Below are 23,503 nucleotides of genomic sequence, written 5' to 3' on the forward strand. Positions count from 1 at the left end.
TTACTCACACCCATTCAAGTCTTTGGGGGCGAGAGAAACAACGAATTGCACTCGTATTACACTGGTGTAACGCAAGTGCAGTGCGATTCTCGCATCAGCTGACAACAGAGGAGATAGGTAGATAAATCCCACCCTTCCCTCCGCAGAGCCGACCCTCTCCTCCGAAGCTGTGGTTTGATCGCACGATCGGACCACAGTCGCATGACACTTGGCTCCCGCTGTGCTGCGAACATGAGCCGAGTGTCATGCAAGGAAACACACAAATCCCTTTGTGGCCTCAGCCTAAAAGGGATGTTTTGGCATAAATATTGGTGGGTAGAGCTAAGCTCCATTACATGCTGTTTCTTGATTATTTTGCTTGTTTTTGGGTACCCACATGGACAAGCATTGCCTATATTGGGCCAACCATGTGACACAATCACTTTTTTTAGTTAACGGTCCACCAATATATTTTTGTAATTTTTACACAAAGTACATCTCTCTTTGAGGCCCTATATCTGGTATTACTGCTCACCCTGGTTCATTTGGCATTGATGCTGTTAAATCTATGATATAGACAAATGTTTGTGTTCTTGCTTGATCATATGTTTCCATGATGACATATAGAGATCAATATAAAATGTAAATCCTAAAGGCAAACCCCTAATTTCTTGAAAATAGTTTCTTTAGAAGAAAAGAACAGTTTCAGAAACAACATTCATATAAGCACCAATGATGTTAGAAGCACTTGCCTATGTTTTCTCCTATATACTTTTTGGAAATCTGCCCCCTCTCCCCCCCCAAAAAAAAATACAGAAGCTTGCATTAAGTAATTACTGTTGCCTGTGGGCTAAATGTATGCCAAAATATCTCTAGCGTAGGTGTATAATTAATAATCCTATTGTTTGCCCTAAAACATGAATGTGACGTGTGTGTATATATATATATATATATATATATATATATATATATATATATATATATATATATACATATATATGTGTGTGTATATATATATATATAAATTTTTATTTTTTTTTAAATATTTTCAAAAAGAAAAATATTCCTATATTTCTGGTTCAACAAAATACCACAAAATTGCACCTTTGATGTGCAATGGGGAACATTTTTTATGATCACCCTTGTGTCCATTTTGTTTCCAAACACCTTGTAAAGGTTATGTACGAGGTCGTATGATTACTCCTTTTAGAAATTATGTATTTATTTATTTATTGCCAATGATGGAACCAGGAAAACCTTTCCCATTGCAAATTTTTGGAACATTTTTCATGATTTAAGACCTTTTTGAATCTGTCCTTGACTTCAAGGTTCTGCATGAAGTAATTAGGGGCACGAACCCTCAGGGCACATTACATTTTTTTTCTGTTTGTTTTTGGCTCGGACAAAATCCAGTGTTTTACCGTACCAGTAAGAGTATGAGAATTCTGATGCCTCATGCACCTACAGCTCTTCTAGAAACTTCAAAGCTTATTTTTTTCAAATCTGCAGAATGTCAATACTTTCAGCCCTTTTGGATGGGGAAAAAACTGCAAGTATAAACGCATCAAAAATACACACGGAAAGTCGTGGCAAAAAAACATATTTTATTCAGCGTTTTTCAAGTTAGCAGTCTATTTTTTTGCAGCAGAAAAATAAAAGCTGTAAATACTGAACATGTGCAGATAGTCTAGGCATAACAATAGGTTAAAGCAGATCTGTCTGCCAAATATGTTTAATAGTTTTTCAGGTAGAAGGTAAACCTACAGTAACATCTATTGAGTTTACCCTATAACATTTTGATCCAGAGGAAGACAAAATCCCCATGAGGCACATGCTAATTGACCCATATTAGGGGAAAAATTTGTTCCTGGCTCCGCATATGGCAATCAGATTAGTTCCTTGGATTCCATCACAAAATTCAGTACTGATAACTAGTGATGAGCGAGCACTACCAACCTCGGATGCTTGGATCTCATAACAAGCAGTTGGACGCTTGGATAGGCTCGACTCACGTATCAAAGTAATTGAAGTCAAAGGGGGGAACTTGAGCATTTTTCTGGAAGAGTTCCTCATTGACCTCCATTATATCCGGTGCATAAAGGCCACTTTACACACAGAGATAAATCTGCGGCAGATCTGTGGTTGCAGTGAAATCATGGACATATTGTTCCATTTGTACACAGCCACATCCCTGGCACTGATTGTCCACAATTTCACTGCAACCACAGATCTGCCGCAGATTTATCTCTGTGTGTAAAGGGGCCTTAAGTCAAGCCCATCCGAGCATCCAACTGCTCGTTATGAAAACCAAGCACCTGATCATGGTAGTGCTCACTCATCACTACCCATAACCTATAATATTATATTTTTCAAGAAAGTCATCCAGGTCTTCCTTGAATACTGCTATATGTGAGGTCAGCATAATGCAACTACCCAGCCTTCTATTAAAGGGAATCCGTCAGCTGGTTTTTGCTATGTAATATTAGGACAGCATGTTGCTAGGTTAAAATACTAAATGCTAGCATGCCTGTCTTGTCAAGGTCCGATCTGTTGTTCATTTGCTATTTTGTTTAAGCAGCAGGACCCTTATTGCTCGAACTACAATGTCACGCGCATAGCAGTCCTGCACACCCCCTCCACTTGACACCTCACAGTCCATGTACAATCTCTATGGAGAGCCTGGTGTGTGGGGGACAGCTCTCTCAGCTCTGCTACATGACTAAACCTAAAAATTCTGATTGTGCCAGAACAGCTGTAGCCAGTAATCTAAGTGATACATAGATGGATTCAGGATCTCTTTCCTGCTTATGCTGTTCTCAGATGAGGTAGCAAAAAAGCTGCTGACAGATTTCCTTTAACCTTCGTATCATACTGAAACCTAATTACAGAGAGTTTACCTTGCTGTCAATGATCTGTTTCTTTGCATATATATTCCTATTTGCAGCATCAGCATAGAAGTTGAACTAAAACCTTTACATTTGCAGATTAAAGGGACTATTAAGGTTTAAAGGTTTTCTCCCACATTTCCTTTTCAGGAAAGAACTGCTTCTCACACACCATATGTTCTGCTTAATGGGGGGTGGATACTCCTGCTTGATTGACAGTTCATACCAGCATTATTGTTATACCAATGACCCAAACTGAGCAGTCCCGAAGCTGCTATATGTGTCAGCTTTGCCTCTGAAGTATCAGGGGTTTTCTTCCAGTTTCCGTGCAGTGCTTACAAGCTTGATAGATATATTCTTGTAAGCACTGTAGATATTTGGCCACTGCTGTTCGACTCCAGAGGGCCAGTATCCGAGTAGTAAACAATTAAAAATACAATTATAGTCATCAGGAGAGGGGAGGGATTTAAAGAAACATTAAATTGGTAAGTTGCTTGACTTTACATGCACTTTCCAATTATAGCAATGTTTGAAGTTTGGAACAACCCTTTAAATAATTAAGATACTTAGCATAAGAACAGAGTTAACAAAAATGTTCAACTCCATTTCTGTGCTAATGTGTTTATTTTAGTTACTCTTTATTCACTATATACTAAATGGTCAATAATAGCATATGTTTCTTTGATGTGGAGCACATGTATAAAAAGGTTCCATTATGCAGGGGACTACCGTATTTTTCGCTTTATAAGATGCACCTGATTATAAGACGCACCCCCAAATTTGGTGAAGGAAAAGAGAATTTTTTTTTTTAATGTTAAATGGGGTCCATCTTATAATGCCAGTGTCCCTCTAACAAATTATATAGGGTATATGTCCCTCATAGCCCCCCATCCTAAAATTAGCCCCCTTAATCTGGATATGGCCCCCTTATATTGAATATAGCCCCCTTGTGATGGCACACGTTCCCCTGTGCTGTCTATGGCCCCCTATGGATTGCATACATTCCCCTGTGCTGCCTATAGCCCCCTATGGATTGCATACATTCCCCTGTGCTGCCTATGGTCCCCTATGGATTACACACGTTCCCCTGTGCTGCCTATGGCCCCCTATGGATTGCATACATTCCCCTGTGCTGCCTATGGTCCCCTATGGATTGCACACGTTCCCCTGTGTTGCCTATGGTCCCCTATGGATTGCATATATTCCCCTGTGCTGCCTATGGCCCCCTATGGATTGCACACGTTCCCCTGTGTTAGATATCGCCCCCATGATGCTGCCCATGGCCCCTATATAGATCGCACAAGTCCCCCTGTGTTAGATATCGCCCCCATGATGCTGCCTATGGCCCTTATAGATCGCACAAGTCCCCCTGTGTTAGATATCGCCCCCAGGCTGCTGCCCATAGTAAAATAAAACACTCTTTCCTTACCTCATCCAGCGCTGAGCTCCCTCCGTGCTTCTGTTCTTCCACTTCCTGGTTCTAGTGTCGGTCATGTGATCGGCACAGCAGACTGAGATCTCTGCGTGCCTGCCTGATCACAGTGGAAGCAGGGGCATGGGGAGAAACGCTGGAGGGGGTAAGTAAAGCTTTTTTTATTTTAGAATGAGCAGCAGCATGGGGGCCAATTCTAACACAGGGGGGGCATGTGCCATCACAGGGGGGGCGCAGGGACAAATAAAAGGCCCCGCTCCCCCAGCCCCTCACTGCGGTGCGATTTCAGCACCACCGGAGATGGACAGCGGCTGTGCATAATATATGAGCGGGAGCAGGAGATCAAACGCTGCCGCTGAAGCGTTCACCTGCCCCCAGCACAGTGCCCCCACCTCCCCTGGACCCTGCAGTGTACATATATATACCCCCCCGTATATTCGGCTTATAAGACGCACCCCCTACTTTCCCCCAAAATTTGGGGGAACAAAAGTGCATCTTATAAAGCGAAAAATACGGTATTTATGTTTTTACTGTAGTCTATTCCATGTACAGGCTTACATAAATTGGTGCAGTTTATTAAATGTTTTATCTCAAGGATTTTTTGTACCTGTTATATATTGTACCGTTCCTCTCTGACATCACCAAGTAGTGTGGAAGGGTTCTCCGAGAATTTATGACCTGACAGCACAAGGCATGCTCACACATCCTTATGTACAGTTATATTGGGGTACACACAAGGGGTACAGTTTATTGTACAAACCTCATAAACATTGCAACCTAGAGTCATATGATCGAAAAAATGATTAGTCTCCAAATTGAATCTATATGAAGAAGTATTGTGTGAGCAAGTTTGCAGTTTCAATAGTTGGAAGTCTCCACTGTTGGGTCAAATACTTTAATTTCATTTTTTGACAACTAAGTAAATAACGCTGAAAAAAATTAATGAATAAATGAAAAAACTACAAAATATAATATGTAAATCCTCTTCTTTCTCAGAATGAACATCCAGGCCCAGGCTCATACAATGTTGGAAAAGGACTAAATACTGACAGTGTTTCATATTCAACTAAAGGAACAGGAGGATTTCCATCAGGGGTAATGTCTGTGTGTATGTATGTGCATTCAGACTTTTCAATATTGCACATATTAAAGGGGTTGTCCACTACCAGGACAACCCCTTCTGATTCCACGTTTCCCCCAGGCAAAATAATAAAGCCTATACTATAGTGGTTATCTTTGCTCACAATGTCGGGGTTCATGTGGTTCACGTCACGCAAGCCCTGTGTCCAATGAGCACCAGCTTCTGTCTCCTTGCCTTTGGTCAAAATGAATCAACAGGAAGTGAGCGCTGCGGCTATGCTCATTTCCTGTTGATTGCTTGTTTGGTCCATTGGGGAGAAGGAAGCTGGCTCTGCTTGGACGCCGGGCTCTCTTGACATTGCAACTCCACTTGAGCCCTGGCACTGTGAGCATGAGATCAATATAGGCTTTATTATTTTACCTGGGGGAAATATGTGGAATCAGAAGGGGTTTTCCTAGTAGTGGACAGTCAACCTGTATGCAATCAAACCACATCTACAGCTCTGGCAAAAATTATGAGACCACTGCAAAATTGTCAGTTTTTCAGATTTTTCTCTCTATAGGTATATGTTTGAGTAAAATTTAAATTGTTCTTTTATTCTATAAACTACTGACAACGTGTCTCCTAATTTCCAAGCAATAAATTTTGTATTTATTTTCTGAAAATGAGAAATGGTGAAAATTACCAAAAAATGTATTGCTTTTAGACCTCAAATAATGCAAAGAAAACAAGTTCATAATAATTTGAAGCAACAATACTAACGTTTTAACTCAATAGGGATAAAAAAGATCCGGGTTTAATGCTGCGCTAGAAACCACATGAATCCAAAAGTGTGTGATGAAATCTTTTTTCTTTATTTCTGCAAGTCAACGCATTTCAAAGACATATCCGTCTTCATCAAGACATAAACAAAGGAACAATCATTGTTCCTTTGTTTTTTGTCCTGATGAAGAAGACACAGACAAATAATAACGTTTTAACTCAGAAAGAGTTCAGAAATCAATATTTTGTGGAATAATCATGATTTTTAATCACAACTTTCATGTGTCTTGGCATGCTTTCCACCAGTCTTTCACAATGCTTTTGGGTGACCTTATGCCACTCCTGGCTCAAAAATTTAAGCAGTTCTTCTTTGTTTGATGGCTTGTGACTATCCATCTTCCTCTTGATTACATTCCAGAGGTTTTCAATGGAATTCAGGTCTGGAGATTAGGCTGGCCATGATAGGGTTTTGATGTGGTGGAAAGAATGGTCCTGAGATTTGGGAAACATTGCCCGAGCAGAAGGAAGCAACTGTTTTTCCAGGATAACTTTGCAAAGTTTAATCTGCCCAATTCCAGCCTTGCTGAAGCATCCCCAGATCATCACCGATCCTCCACCAAATTTTACAGTGGGTGCAACAAACTGTAACTTGTACACCTCTCCAGGTCTCCATCTAACCATTAGATGACCAGGTGTCGGGCAAAGCTGAAAATTAGACTCATCAGAGAAGACTACCTTACTCTAGAAATTGGGAAGGAATTGGGCAGACTTTGCGAAGGACGTATGTATCAAGCCGTATAAAAGGTTATCCTGGAAAAAACATTGCTTCCTTCTGCTCAGGTAATGTTCCCCAACTCTGAGGACTGTTTTTTCCAGCAGGACAAAGTACCATGCCACACAGCTAGGTCAATCAATGTGTGGATGAAGGACCACCACATGAAAACCCTGTCATGGCCAGCCCAATCTCCAGACCTGAACCCTATTGAAAACCTCTGGAATGTAATCAAGAGGAAGATGGATAGTCACAAGCCATCAAACAAAAAAGAACTGTTTACATTTTTACACCAGGAATGGCATAAGGTCACCAAAAAGCAGTGTGAAAGACTGATGGAAAGCATGCCAAGACGCATGAAAGCTGTGATTAAAAATCATGGTTGTTCCACAAAATATTGATTTCTGAACTCTGCCTGAGTTAAAACATTAGTATTGTTGTTTCTAAGTGATTATGAACTTGTTTTTTTTTTTATTATTATTTGAGGTATCTGAAAAGAGTGCATTTTTTTGTTATTTTGACCATTTCTCATTTTCAAAATATAAATACAAAATGTATTGCTTGGAAATTTGGGGACATGTTGTCAGTAGTATAGAATAAAAGAACAATTTACATTTTAGCTCAAAATATACCTATAAAGAGAAAAATCTGAAAAACTGACAATTTTGCAGTGGTATAATCTCCTCTCCCATCTTTAATAAACTCCAGCTAAAACTGCAATTCCCAGTCTGACACCCTTCATTTCACTTGATCATAGAATGGAAGAGTTGGAAGGGACCTCAAGGGCCATCGGGTCCAACTCCGTGCAAGTACAGGGTTTCCTGAATCATCCCAGCTACATGTTTATCCTGCTTCCACTTGATGATTTCCATTGATGCAGCGCTCGCTACCTCCCGTGATAACCTGTTCCACTCTCTGCCTTCACTCTCTGATCAATCCAAAAAGATCAGATACTAGAACTTACGTTGAATTCTGCTGTGTGGAAGCATTTATACCCAGAACCCCATTTCTTACCTGCATACTGTAATATGATAACAAGCCCATTAGACCTGCAACTTTTTAACACTATTCTGCCTGTATTGCTTATTGTGACAAAATTATGACGCCAATTATTGCTATCATTGTAAGGGTTATTCCAAAAATCTTGAAATGGAATTGTATTTTCAACAAGCTTTGCATAAATCAATAGTACATGTGATTCTAAGTAACTTTCTAATACGTCTTATCAGTAACATTAGCTTCCTTCCCCACTTAGCAGCCGCTTATTCTGCGCCCCTTGTATTTATCTACTATGAAAAAAAAAACCTGTTAAAATCTGTCTTGTTCTGGCAAGATGGACAGTAGGTGTTATGTGACGCAGTCTATAATAGTCTATGGAAAGGGGAAGAGTAATTGGTGAGCAGAGAGGAAACAGGCAGAGGGTGACAGACCAATGTGCTGTACTTTCTAAAGCTATGTTCACACATTGCTCTTTTCATCTTTTTATCTGTAGGCAAAACCTGCTCTCTTGGCAGTGAAGTGATTTTTTTTTGTCACCACAATATTGCAATAAAATGTAATAAAAGTTAGTCAAAACGTCATATGTCAAAATGTCAGCTCAGGGTGAAAAATAAGCCCTCACACAGCCCCGGATCCCAAAAAATGAGAATGTTACAGATCTCGGAAAATGGCGACAAAAGCGAAATTCTTTTTTTCGTGACAAATTTTTAATTTTTTTTTTTTTTTTACCAATTAAATAAAAGAGTTAAGAAAAAAAACTACACATGTTTGGCATTTATGGGCTTGTACTGACCTGGGGAATCATATTGTCAGGTCAATTTTACCATATAGTGAACATGATAAACCCTCAAAAAAACATTGTGTAATTGTAATTTTTTTTGTAATTTCATTGCACTTGGATTTTTTTTTTCTTTTTTCCAGTACATTATGTGGCAGATTAAATGGTGTCATTCAAAAGTACAACAAAGACAAGCCCTCATACGGCTTTATTTACTGAAAAATAAAAACCTTGTGGCTCTTGAAAGGATGGGAGGAAAAAACTAAAGATGGAAAATCGCCCAAAGGTGAAGGGATTAAAGGGAACCTGTCAGGTGCAATATGCACCCAGAATCACGAGCAGTTCTGGGTGTATATTGCTAATCGCTGCCTAACCATCCCTGTATACACTAGCATAGATAAAGGGATCTTTAGAAAAAGTATTTCTAAAGATCTTTTATCGTATGCTAATGAGCGAGGTGACTAGTCCCCTGCCCGTTACCGTAGTTCCCTTGGATAGTCTCCCCCATTAGCATGTTAGTACGTCCCTGTGGGTGCGCTATCATGCTAATCAATGCGCAGCGTCACAGGATGATCTCACTCACCTCTCCGCCGCCATCACTGCAAGACACTGGATTTCGGCTCAGTGCACATGACCCCGGAGTTTTGGTCTTGCGCACTATGAAGCCAGGTGTACGCATCCTGGCTTCAAACTGAAGTAGTGTGCATGACCCAAACTTCGGGGTCATGCGCACTGAGCCGAAATCCCCCGTCTGATGCGATGGCGGTGGATAGGTGACGATCATCCTGTGACACTGCTCATTCATCAGCATGGTAGCTTGCCCACAGAGGCATACTAACATGCTAATGGGGGGCGCTGTCAAGGGAAGCAACACCCAGGGGGCTAGTGCCCTCGCTCATTAGCATACAATAAAAGATCTTTAGAAATACTTTTTCTAAAGATCCCTTTATCTATGCTAGTGTATAGAGGGACGGTTAGGCAGGGATTAGCAATATGCACCCAGAACTGCATAGTGGTTCTGGGTGCATATTAGACCTGACAGGTTAAGAAATAGAACTTGCAGAAGGGAAAACTGTAGAAAATGCAGTATACAAATCATATATTGGCCAGAAATTGTGTTACTCCTAAACTAACAGCACAACCTACTATAAACAGTTTCTTTAAAGTATGATTACTAGGGATGATCGAATCCTTCAAATATTCGGCTTCGCAAATATTTGCCGAGTAGGTCGCCACTATTCGACTATTCGCGAATATTTGATGCACAATGTAAGTCTATGGGAAACTCGAATAACAACTATTCAGAACTATTCGGGCTTCCCATAGACTTGCATTGTGCATCGAATATTCGCATAGCGGCAACCTATTTGTCGGATATTCACGAAGCCGAATATTTGAGGTATTCGATCATACCTAACAATTACCCTTTAAGTTGTTTGTCCCGGTGTTGGACCGCTGAACTTGTGGCTGGGGGTGCTCACAATATGGATAGGGAATACCTTAGTATGTTAACGTTCTAAAGTTTTTATTATGACATTTAAAAATATAGTAAGATCTGTGACAGAGTTGTGTCAGTATAACATAATATATGTTTTGGATTGTAAATCGGACACTTATAAATGAGATTTTACATATTTATATGATCCATTCCATTGCTTTAGGTATCTAGAACTGCTCGCATTAGAGCTGGGCGTACTCCTGCTCCGAATTCTTACAACATACCAGGTTCATTGTTTTCTAAGAAGGATTTTAACAATAGTAATTCCAGCATGTTTCATCAGCCTATTGCTATCAAAGTGGAAGATACAAAGCATCCAACCCCGGCACCGAATCAATATGAAGTAAGTTGCCAACAATTTATGTGTGATGTGAACACCAAAGATACTGTTCTTGGTTATCTATTTTTACTCATTTGTACACATTATAGTATCACTTTGCACATATTTGCCCAGATCACTTTCCTTTTTTGTCTTGTGGTATTAGTCACAGTTTTTGGCGCCAAGTTCATTAAAATGGAACACACGATGCATGAATTTGGAGCAAAGTAAAATGAGCTTTCTCCTTGTATTTAACAGTATTTGCAACTTTTGACAAATTGAACCAAAATACTGATGTATTCAAAATACACCGGTGTGTATGCAGAGAAGCATCTGCGAGAGCACCTCCCAGGACCAGTGTGAAACCCAGTGCTTGTGAAACAACCAACAGAGTATTCATCCTGTAAAACGCACTGCATCATACCGGCTCTGCAGGAGAGCATAGCAGAACGATACAGAATGTTCTGCACATCGCAATCGCGACAATATCCAATTCAAACTACTAACACTGGCCTACAAAGGTGTCCATAATCTGTCCCCTCCGTATATCTACAAACTGATCTCCCAATATACTCCAACATGTAATCTCCACCCAAGATCTTCTCTCCTCATCCAACCACCTCCAAGACTTCTCCTGAGTATCCCCATCCTCTGCAATTCTGTGCCCCAGTAAGTCAGATTATCTGGTACACTCACAAGCTTCAAATGGAACTTGAAAACCCATCTCTTCAAGAATGTGTACAGTCTGCATTGACCCCTCGGCCACCACTAAACCGGAGCTGCCGCAACCCCCCACCTGCTATCTCCTCCCCATTATATAACAGAATGTAAACCCGCAAATACAGGGCCCATGCTCCTCTGTACTAGTCAGTCTACTGTAACTTACCGTATATCTGTATTTTTTAGGTAAACCCCTTCTGAGGTACAGCTCCATGGAATCTTTGGTGATCTATTAATAAATACTGCTAATAATAATAATAATCTGTAGGAAGATCGTTCTTCTGCAAATCTAGATATGTCAACCGGGTCTTCTACATTGTTTCTTTGATTGTATCAAGCCATTGGGATGTTGATCTTCCTCTTACCTTATTCCTTCTATTCTTCCAACCAATATGTATTTCTTCTCCAGTGATTGCATTCTTCATATGATGTGTCCAAAGTAGGCAAGTTGTAGCTTGGTGATCCTTTCTTTGAGTGACATGTCTGGCTTGATTTGTTCCAAAATTGATTTCTTTGATCTTTTTGCCATCCATGGTATTGATAACATGCTGATCCAGCACCACATTTCAAAGGCGTTTATTCTTCTTCTTTTGTTTCTTTATCATCCAGGTTTCACATCCATTTGTTACTACAGAAAAGACCAAATTATGTATGAGCCTTGTCTTCATAAGCTATGAAATTTTCCTATGTTTGAAGACCTTGTCTAATGATTTCATTGTTGATTTGCCCATAGCTATATTCCTAAGATGCTTTTGGTGTTGTTGTTGCCTCTTGAGTGATCATCGATCTGAGTAGTGAGACGATGGTGAGTGTGGACCCACTTAGCCAATGGCCAGGCTTATCCTGGAAGGGTGTCACTAAGTGACTATCTGGTATTGAATAGAGCCTCAGATGGTTAAGAGGCTGGGTTGCAGGTAGTTGCCAGGTACCACTCTCAGGGCAGTCTTCGAGATGGCAGCAGCTGACCTACGGGTCAAGGTGCAGAAGAAATACAAGTCAAATGCAAAGACCAGGTCAGATAGTCTGATGTTGGGGCAGGAAGCACTGGGTCAGTAAGCATAGCTGAGGTCAGAAAAGGAGAAGTCAGGATGAATGTTAAGACAAGCTGGGTCACTAACAGGAAAATCAAACAGTACAGCCAGACAGACTGCAAGAAAGGAACTGACTTGAATCTAAAATCAGGCAAAATGTGGAGGGAGGAGCTGCCTAATTAACCCACTGATGGTAGGGGATAAGCCAGAGAAGCAAAACACTGAAGTCCACACGTGATTACACTTCTGGAGAGTCTGACCAAGCCATAATATGAATGGGTGGAGACTTGCCAGCAACAGTAGGATGTAGCACAGTTGGAAGTGGTGATAGGGGCAGCTGTGAGACAAGCAGACACTGGAAAGAGCAGTGAATTTGACGGTGCCTACAAGCCACACAATGCACCAGCATAACAGTACCTCCTCTTACGCTCCCTCTTTTTTTTCTTGGCCAGATATGTTTGCAGAAGGCTCCCCAGATCAGGTCAGTAACAGGAGAATCAAACAGAAGAGCAGCCATACAGAATTCTTGAAAGAAACTGACTTGAATCTAACATCAGGCAAAGTGAGGATCCTGTGTGATCAACCCACTTCAGGCAGGGGATAGGCCAGAGGAGCAACACACTCATGCCACAGGTCATTACACTCCTACAGAGTCTGGTCATGCCTCATCATAAACAGGTAGAGACTATCAAGCAACAGAAGGAGTAGCAGAGTTGGATGTATTGCAAGGGGCACCTGACGAGACGGATGTCTAGTCCATTTGTACAGCTTGACTCTATTCTGTGATGTCAAAAGTTCATGCTCAGCTGTACAGTCATTGTAATCAGAGGCGGATTTTAATGAGGGCAATCTGGGCTACCGCCCGGGGCCCGAGGCTCCAGGGGGCCTATGCTCCGAACAATAAATTGCCCCCATTATAATCCGCATGAAACATTTTTAAGCTGCTGGGTCAACCGCCTGCCCTGCAGCACATCAGCAGGACCAGGGCTGCCATCAGGAAATTACAAACGTGACTCTTGTAAAGGGCCCTATGAGCAGAAGCCAGGAGGGGGCAGGGCCGCTGATAGCCCAGGCCGCTCCCCTTTCATTCCTCTGCTCACCGGGCCCCAGGGTGCGGGGCCGCCATCAGGGCAATGAGGGGGCCCGGGTCGCTCATAGAGAGCTGCTCTCTCTCTTCCTGCACTGATCTATGTTATCGGTGCAGAGTAGACAGGAAATGTATTTTATCAGAACGGAGGCTGAGAAGGTGAAGGACCTTGCCTGATTACATGACCGGAGAAGTGGCAGGTCCTGTCGCTGTTCAGCTGCTGCAGCTTCCGTGCAGCTCCCAGTGTCTGCTCTCCTGCTCTGCACTGATCAGGAACTACAAGATGAGTTAATGTATATTGCGTGTAAGGAGATGTGCCTGTTGTAGAGCTGTGTGTGTATATGTGCATGTAGTCTGTCTCTTTCCCTGTCTGGCTGTCTCTTTCCCTGACTGGATGTCTCTGTCTGTCTCTTTCCCTGTCTGTCTGTCTCTGTCTGTCTCTTTCCCTGGCTGGCTGGCTGTCTCTGTCTGTCTCTTTCCCTGGCTGTCTGTCTCTGTCTCTCTCTTTCCCTGGCTGGCTGTCTCTGTCTGTCTGTCTCTTTCCCTGTCTCTCCATCTCTCGACCGATATCATATTACCTCACACAAGCTTCTTATACTAACAATGTCCTTCATTGCCTATAGCAACCAATCACAGCTCTTATAAATGACCTGTGGCTCCCAGCTCCAATGACTTTAATGTAAGGAGGTTTTTTGGTGAATAACTGTAAAGCGCGGGGTTAAATTTTCCCCTCAAAACATAGTCTGAGTCACCCGAAGTGTCTGTGCAAAATATCGTGGTTGTAAATGTGACAGTGCGGATTCCTTTAGCGGACATACACACACACACACAAACACACACACACATATACACACACACATATACACATACATACACACACACATACACACACTCAGCTTTATATATTAGATATACGCATATGGCTGATGATTCTGGGGCTTGTCATTTTGATGACCCAAAAAACGTTGCATGCAGCTTTTTTCGGGATGTCAAAATGACGACTAGCGGTTAATGTTTGATAAGGACTGTTTGCAGAATTGGAGATTTTCCAAGAGTGATGGTGGACTGTGGAAGGTTCGAGAGAGGATCTCAGCTCACCTGGTAAATGCATCACCGGGGTCCTTTTTCTGGAGCATGGAGCAGGGAGGTCAGCTCCGTGTTCAAAGAGGCAAAGTCCAGCAATAGAAAAAAGTTGTTTCCAGCATAATGTCCAAGAAACAAGGTTCAGCAAAGTAAAAGAGACGTCCGGCACCACCAAATCACATATAAAACTCCACAATATATGGAAATAGCCCGACCATATGGAAAATATCCAACCGCTCACCGGAAGGTCACAAAAGGGTGGTGCTCAACAAAGGAGATAAGAATTAAGGTTAAAAAACAATTTTATTCCATAACTTGTGCAAATCTAGCAGGATATGTCTAAGGGCGGCTTTGCACGTTGCGACATTGCACGTGCGATGTCGATGGGGTCAAATAGAAAGTGACGCACATCCGGCGTCGCAGTCGATATCGCAACGTGTAAATCCTTTTTGATACGATGAACGAGCGCAAAAGCGTCGTTATCGTATCATCGCTGCAGCCTCCGACATTTCCATAATGCCGGTGCAGCGACAGGTGCGATGTTGTTCCTCGCTCCTGCGGCAGCACACATCGCTGTGTGTAAAGCCGCAGGAGCGAGGAATATCACCTTACCTGCCTCCCGACTGCAATGAGAAGGACGGAGGTGGGCGGGATGTTTACGTCCCGCTCATCTCCGCCCCTCCACTTCAATTGGCCGCCTGCCGTGTGACGTCGCTGTGAGGCCGCACGACCCGCCCCCTTAGGAAGGAGGTGGGTCGCCGGCCAGAGGGACGTCGCACGGCAGGTATGTGCGTGTGAAACTGCCGTAGCGATAATAATCGCTACGGCAGCTTTCACTAGATATTGCACGTGCAACGGGGGCGGGACTATCGCTGCAGCATCGGTAACACATTGTTACCGATGTCACAGCGTGCAAAGCCCGCCTAAGACTAAGAACCTTTTTTAGGTTTGGAACATGTAAAACATTGTTTTAGACTTCGTGGACATCCATCCAACCTAGTGTTAGTTTTAAATTTATGGAATAAAATTTGGTTTTTAACCTTATTTCTTGGACGTGATGCTGGAAGCTACTTTATTCTATTGCCGAAGGTTCGAGGGGTAGAGTCGGAGCTGTGGTGGAGGCGGAGTCTGAATGGGGCCCGAAAATTTTGGCAGTATGGGGCCCTGAAGTTCCTGGTGGCAGCCCTGGGCAGGACGTACTAGCAACATACAGGGTGCGGCGTGGCTGAGGGAGTCCCACCCACCTGTCTGCCGAAGAGGAGTTTCCTCTGTAATGGTGACAGCAGACAGCGTTGTTGCAGGTTACACTGGAGTCCAGTAGCCTGAAGAATGGAGACGGACTGGTGACTTGTTCTGTGGACGTGCCTACCGACCTTTTCACTAGCAGCAGACTGCAGCGGCACACTATGTGAAAGGGGGGCGGGCAATTGTAATTTTCTATACAGTGGGGACGAGGGTTTCTTCTATCAAAGTGTTCTGTGGCATCTGATCTATGCAATCCTCCATTCCGAATCCATACACTCTGTATGTATAGATTGGGAATGGAGGATTTAAACTACATGGGTGAAACGCTCCAGCACACTATGCCCCACTGGCCCTCCCTCCATCTTGGATATTTCCAATGTTTGACTCCATATGCTGTGTGTTCCCCTCCATCAAGTTATTCCGCATGTATCATGATATATGTAGTGGATATAATGGAGGGGCATACACAGTGTGCAGGCCGGGGACATCTGCCACATGTAGTTTTAGTCCACACCAATGACATACCCCATATATATTTTCACTACTACAATAAGGCCATGTGCATACATTGAGTATTTAGTGAATTTTTTACAACTACGGAGGTAAAAAAAAGTCACCAAATGCTGAACGTGCAGACAATGCATTACAAATAATGAGGTAAAAAACTCAACCAATTCTCAGTGTGCACATGGTCCAAGGAATCGTGCACACGTTCAGTATTAGAGTTTTTGTTACCTTAGTATTTGTTAAGCTATGTTCACATAGGGCGGTTTTGCAGTTTTTTTCTCATTGTTTTTTTTTCATTGGTTTAATGTAAATACATGCTAATAATAAACTGCAGCTTTTCCTCAGATTTTGCGACAGAAAAAATCCCCTGTGTGAATATAGCCTAAGGTCATGTGCGAACAAAGCCTAAGGTCATATGCACATGTTCAGTATTGGTGAGGTGTTTTTTTTTTTACCTCAGCATGTGTAAGGCCTCGTGCACACGCTGAAAATTTGAGTATTTTACTTCAGTATTTGTTAAACTATGCTCACACAGGGAGTTTTTGCTCAGTTTTTTTATAATTTTTTTGGGCAATAGTCTTGCTTACAGATTAATGTTGGACTGTTCAATACTCGGCCTTAGTGTTTTTGTTTTTTTTAAACTGAAGGGTATATTTATTAGATTAGTGGATGTTTTATACGTTATAGTTTCGGCAACTATTTTTCAGAAATTATCTGTTTCAGGTGTTTGACACATGGCCCGTCACAAGACCCCTCACATGACCTGTCACATGACCCGTGTTTAGGGTTGGGGGGGCCCACAGGACCTGAATAATAGCCAACCTACATCTTTGGCAAACACATATGTACAGTGCTGTCCAAAAGTATTGGCACCCCTGCAATTCAGAGAATACTCAGTTTCTTCCTGAAAATGATTACATTCACAAATTCTTTGGTATTATTATCTTCATTTATTTTGCTTGCAATGAAAAAACACAAAAGAGAATGAAGCAAAAATCAAATCATTGATCATTTCACACAAAACTCCAAACATGGGCCAGACAAAAGTATTGGCACCCTTAGCCTAATACTTTGTTGCACAACCTTTAGCCAAAATAACTGCGAACAACCGCTTCCGGTAACCATGAATGAGTTTCTTACAATGCTCTGCTGGAATTTTAGACCATTCTTCTTTGGCAAACTGCTCCAGGTCCCTGAGATTTGAAGGGTGCCTTCTCCAAACTGCCATTTTGAGATCTCTCCACAGGTGTTTTATGGGATTCAGGTCTGGACTCATTGCTGGCCACTTTAGTAGTCTCCAGTGCTTTCTCTCAAACCATTTTCTAGTGCTTTTTGAAGTGTGTTTTGGGTTATTGTCCTGCTGGAAGACTCATGACCTCTGAGGGAGACCCAGCTTTCTCACACCGGCCCCTACATTATGCTGCAAAATTTGTTGGTAGTCTTCAGACTTCATAATGCCATGCACACGGTCAAGCAGTCCAGTGCCAGAGGCAGCAAAGCAACCCCAAAACATCAGGGAACCTCCGCCATGTTTGACTGTACGGACCGTGTTCTTTTCTTTGAATGCCTCTTTTTTTTTTCCTGTAAAATCTATGTTGATGGCTTTTCCCAAAAACCTCTACTTTTGTCTCATCTGACCAGAGAATATTCTTCCAAAACATTTTAGGCTCTCTCAGGTAAGTTTTGGCAAACTCCAGCCTGGCTTTTTTATGTCTCGGGGTAAGAAGTGGGGTCTTCCTGGGTATCCTACCATACAGACCCTTTTCATTCAGACACCGACGGATAGTACGTGGGTTGACACTGTTGTACCCTCGGACTGCAGGGCAGCTTGAACTTGTTTGGATGTTAGTCGAGGTTCTTTATCCACCATCTGCACAATCTTGCGTTGAAATCTCTCGTCAATTTTTCTTTTCCTTCCACATCTAGGGAGGTTAGCCACAGTGCCATGGGCTTAAAACTTCTTGATGACACTGCGCACCGTAGACACAGGAACTTTCAGGTCTTTGGAGATGGACTTGTAGCCTTGAGATTGCTCATGCTTCCTCACAATTTGGATTCTCAAGTCCTCAGATAGTTCTTTGAGCATGGAGAAAAGAAAGAAGACCAATGTGGTACACACAAGGACACAGGACAGAGGTTGAGTCAACTTTAATCCATGTCAACTGGCTGCTAGTGTGATATAGTTATTTTCAACACCTGTCAGGTGCCACAGGTAAGTTACAGGTGCTGTTAATTACACAAATTAGAGAAGCATCACATGATTTTTAAAACAGTGCCAATACTTTTGTCCACCCCCTTTTTTATGTTTGGTGTGGAATTATATCCAATTTGGCTTTATGACAATTTTTTTTTTATTTTTTCATTGAAGACAAATTAAATGAAGATAATAATATCAAAGAATTTGTGATTGCACTCATTTTCAAGAAGAAACTGAGTATTATCTGACAGAATTGCAGGGGTGCAAATACTTTTGGCCAGCACTGTAGTCACTCTGATTGTTACAGGCTCCGTTTGGTGATGTTCATGTGTAGAGTCTCCGTTTGTGATTTTAGAAGACTGTGTTCATAATCAACATTTTGTATTACAAAAGTCAGTAAGTCGACAGTCTCAATTTGCTCACCAACTACAAAGTTTCTAACAACGGTTCCATGTTTAACGTGGGCCAGCTTGGCATTCAAGTCTCCTATGATAATGAGTAAGTCTTTATTTTTTTTTTCATGTTTTGGCGATTTCCTCTTGAACTTTGTCCTGCACCTTTTTTCATCTGTGTATAGACTTGTACGACTGACATTTATTGGCGCATCTTGTAGTCCTATTGAGATGACTCTTTTACTGACTGCATTGTACTCAAGGACCGTGATGGCCAACCTTCGGTTTAGAATAAAAGCATTACTGTTATGTTTTTGGTTATCATTGCCTGAATGGTAGACCCAATGTTTATTTGACTGTAAATGTCAATGTTAATCGATTTCTGTTCCATTCATTTTAATTTTGAAAGTGTCTAGGTTGCCTTGGTTCATGGTTCAGTTCCAAGTTCCAAAATTGATCATATCTTATTTTCTACAGCTTTTGATCTTCTCTTTTGACCAAGCAGGATCAGCACCAAAACAACTTTACGGCTTTGATTCTGGTGCATCTAAAGCATTGAGCATACTCCAGTTGACCATCAGTTCTTCCCCAGTTGTTTTTTTGAGTGCCTTCTGGCCTAGGAATGCATCTTCCAGCACTATATCAAATTCCCTTTAATTATACTCTCCATCAAGTTTTCTTGGCATAATACGGAGGTAGATTGCCAGGGCTTTCTTCCGCACAGTAATGTGGCACTAGTGAAGAAGCCACACTGAGTCATCATTGTGTGAATTCAATAGAATCCACCTCATCATGCAATGTCTTGCTACCGACGCTGTGCAGTACGCTTAGTCGGGCACCTCAGTTGAAACCAGTCCACCTAGGGTGTCCCTGCTGGCAGAAAAGACTACCATCGGCATAACTTTCAACATCACTGATGCACGCAAGTCCTGCCGGTGAGACAAACTGGTGCTGCCATGAACCATGCCTTATATACCAGTATCTCATCAGACTTCTCACAGAACCACTAGTCCAGAGAAAATGTTATCTTTTTTTAACTAAAAGGTTAGTTGGATGGGCAAATTACTAAACTGGATCCTGGGTAACCAACAAGCTCCTAATATTACTTTACATCAGTCAAGGGAGGATATACCATTGATGCAACCTGTGCGGCCAAACAGGTGCCCAAGAAATTAGGGGGCACATTTCCTCCTCTAAAGTTTGAGGAATTCTGCATTATGATGAGCTCTTGGGCAGCAAAGAACCCATGTATTGTCCTTGCACAGGGGCCCTTTTCTGATTGTGTCTGCCAGTGACATCAGTTATAGTTATAGTTTACACTCTAGTGAATTATTATATTGACCTTTGTTGAATGTTATATGTGTAAGTGTCATGAAGGTAGTACCAGTCGCTGTCTTCTTCCACTTTTGTCCATTGCCGCACCACGTGACTGCATTTGTGACCTGCTGAATCACACATTGGTGTGGAGTGAAGATCATTTTTTAAATGTTCTTAATGCAAGTCTATGATACTCTGAATGAGGCTAGAGAGCTTAGTTCTGAATCTCATAGACTCACATTGAGACAGTAACTGCTGTATCGCAACGTGATCTGGCACGTCACAGATGCAATCACGTGGTGCTGCAATGGGCCGGAGCACCGCTGAAATCGGGAGCGGGCAGTGACCGGTGAGCATGTTACTAACTTCATAACACACACATAATATCCTACAAACGGGCAGATAAAAAAATAACTTGAGTGGGCTTTAAGGTTGAAATTAAACTCAGGTTTATCATTTTTAACCTATAACCTAGCATGTTGAGCCAGAGAAAGGCAAAAATCACAAGCGGTAGATGTTAATTGGGCCATATTGAGGAAGAAATTACCTCCTTACATATGGCTCAACGTCAGTGTATACTTCTTGATAAATTTGACATCTTTCAGCTTGTTCTCCAAGAGTATATTTCTGTTAGAACTTATGACTCTTTTATAATGAAAATTCTCATGAATTTGTCAGCCATGCACCCTCTTCTGGCTAAGCTCCACTCACCTTTCATTAAAAGGTACAGAGCGATTTGTGACTGGAGTAAAAAATGTACTTTTTTTGTGCAAATTCAATGTGGTAAAAAAAATTTCAACATTTCAGTTTTACACCAGAATTCTAGTGAAAACTGATGAATTGGCTTCTATGTCTATGAAGGATTCGGAGTCATATAAACAATGACCATTATAAATTTATCATAATAATTGAACCTTGGCCCTAATAGTAACTTAAAGAGGTTTTCCTCTATTTTAACATGGAAGGCCTATCTTTAAGATAGGTCATGAATCTCTGATCCTTGGGGGTGTGAAACCCTGGACCCCCGCTGATGACCTATGACCAATTACGGCCACAGACGATAGCCTTCAGTTCTCTTGATGGACTAGTTGCCGCACTGGGCACTGCACACTTGCCCCTGTATTGATTTGAATATGGATGGGCAGTACCCAGCTGCGGCCACTGTAGAATTGATGGAGCTGCACTGTGCAACTTTGTAACTTTGCAGTACCGGCTGCCGCCGATACTGGGAACAACTGCTTGGTGGGACCTACCCTAAATATAGGCCATTAATTTTAAAGTAGTGGACATCCTCTGGTTTACAGTTCATCATATTGTATTGACATTCAGGCTCTTCCTTGGTCATTTAACCTTTTCATTGCCACTGTAGGTATGTGACTATGTCTTTTTGCTACATTCCCCTTTTATTTCTGTCTTATATCGATATAACTATAACGCTATGATATTGATATATTACATTGCAGCCCCCTTCTTCTTATAACCTATGGGGTAGTTATCTCGCTGCCTGGTTATAGAATCCAGTCCTATGCTTTACTCCTGAAGTAATCCCTCTACATAGTGTGGTATGTTTCACTCATCCTTTTCCGTATTTATCTACTATTGATCATTTTACTTTTTGATCTCATGACATGTTCATTTCCTTTATAGCAGCATCACATACGTGCCCCAAGCACACCTTGCATCTTTACTATATATGAGCCTCTGCCCATTCATATAGTACATCGATTCTCATTGGTACGTGAACAAGCTAATTCTTCATACTTTCTTACTTATAGCATCTCCCTAACATTTTCATTTTCTCTATTAGCCTCCTATAGCATTTACCTATATCCAACCACTATAGTCCTTACATTTGGAGCCACGAGGACCCTTTATCTATTGAATCCATTTAATGTAAGCTATATTCTTCCTAATCATTTATCAACATAGACTAGGATGCAACATTGATCATAATCCCCCTTTTCTCTTCAGTCTCCAGTTTCTCCTTTCCTAGTGTTGTGCACAGGACCCACTCTATACAACATCAGTACGGGTATGTCTCTCTTCTTTTCTTCTCTCTTTCTCGTCTCTCTTTTCTTCTTTCTCTCTCTCTTGCTTTCTTTCTCCCCTTCCTGCTCCCCTTTTCTCTTTCCCTTACTTCACATCCTCCTCAGCCTCCCTTTTCACTCTTAAAATCCCCTTCCCATCGGATGTACATCAAGACAGCACTTTAACATGTGCACATATTTTCTCACATTTTATAACCACACCACTTGGAGTAATATTGTTGTTATGTTTTCACTTTGAACATGATGTTATTGTAATTATGTTTCCTGTGATCTTTCCTGTTACAATTTAGTACTTTAATGTCCCTGGTGAAGGCTCATTTAGAGCCGAAACGTCGGACTGTATTACAACTCCTTGTTGTTATGAAAGGACTGTATTGCAACTCCCAATCGTTGTGAAAACTTCTTTTGAATAAAACCTGAACATACTACAAAAACCATTGACTGTTTTTCCTCCTTCCATACTGTGTGCCGGAGTTCTTTATAATTATATGGACTATTTTTTCTCCCGAGCACCAGGACCGAAACAGTTGAGCCCAGCTTACTCTTTTTGATTATCTTTAAGATAGGTCATGAATCTCTGATCCTTGGGGGTGTGAAACCCTGGACCCCCGCTGATGACCTATGACCAATTACGACCACAGACGATAGCCTTCAGTTCTCTTGATGGACTAGTTGCCGCACTGGGCACTGCACACTTGCCCCTGTATTGATTTGAATATGGATGGGCAGTACCCAGCTGCGGCCACTGTAGAATTGATGGAGCTGCACTGTGCAACTTTGTAACTTTGCAGTACCGGCTGCCGCCGATACTGGGAACAACTGCTTGGTGGGACCTACCCTAAATATAGGCCATTAATTTTAAAGTAGTGGACATCCTCTGGTTTACAGTTCATCATATTGTAGACAAACCAATGTGTTTGTGCAAAAATCAACCAATATCAGACTGCATGTGTGCGTGTGTGTGTGTGTGTGTATATTATATATATATATATATATATATATATACAGTACGGACTGAAGGTTTGGACACACCTTCTCATTCAAAGAGTTTTCTATATGTTCATGAGTGAAAATTGTATATTCACATTGAAGGCATCAAAACCATGAATTACCACATGTGGAATGAAATACTTAACAAAAAAGTGTGGAACAACTGAAAATATGTCTTATATTCTAGGTTCTTCAAAGTAGCCACCTTTTGCTTTGATTACTGCTTTGCACACTCTTGGCATTCTCTTGATTAGCTTCAAAAAAGGAAATGGTTTTCACTTCACAGGTGCCCTGTGAGGTTTAATAAGTGGGATTTCTTGCCTTTTAAATGGGGTTGGTTCCATCAGTTGTGTTGTGCAGAAGTCTGGTGGATACACAGCT

General features: G+C 41.7%; 1 protein-coding gene across 1 annotated transcript in view; it reads left to right on the forward strand.

Annotated features, from left to right (window-relative positions):
- Positions 1-23,503, forward strand: part of STPG1 (sperm tail PG-rich repeat containing 1) — a 202,562-nt gene that overhangs the window by 94,198 nt on the left and 84,861 nt on the right. The window contains exons 4-5 of the mRNA XM_075336094.1: positions 5,293-5,391; positions 10,350-10,529. Coding sequence (XP_075192209.1) covers positions 5,293-5,391; positions 10,350-10,529 — 279 coding nt within the window. The remainder of the gene's footprint in view (positions 1-5,292; positions 5,392-10,349; positions 10,530-23,503) is intronic.

Source organism: Anomaloglossus baeobatrachus, chromosome 2, assembly GCF_048569485.1.
Source record: "Anomaloglossus baeobatrachus isolate aAnoBae1 chromosome 2, aAnoBae1.hap1, whole genome shotgun sequence".
Taxonomy (NCBI): domain Eukaryota; kingdom Metazoa; phylum Chordata; class Amphibia; order Anura; family Aromobatidae; genus Anomaloglossus; species Anomaloglossus baeobatrachus.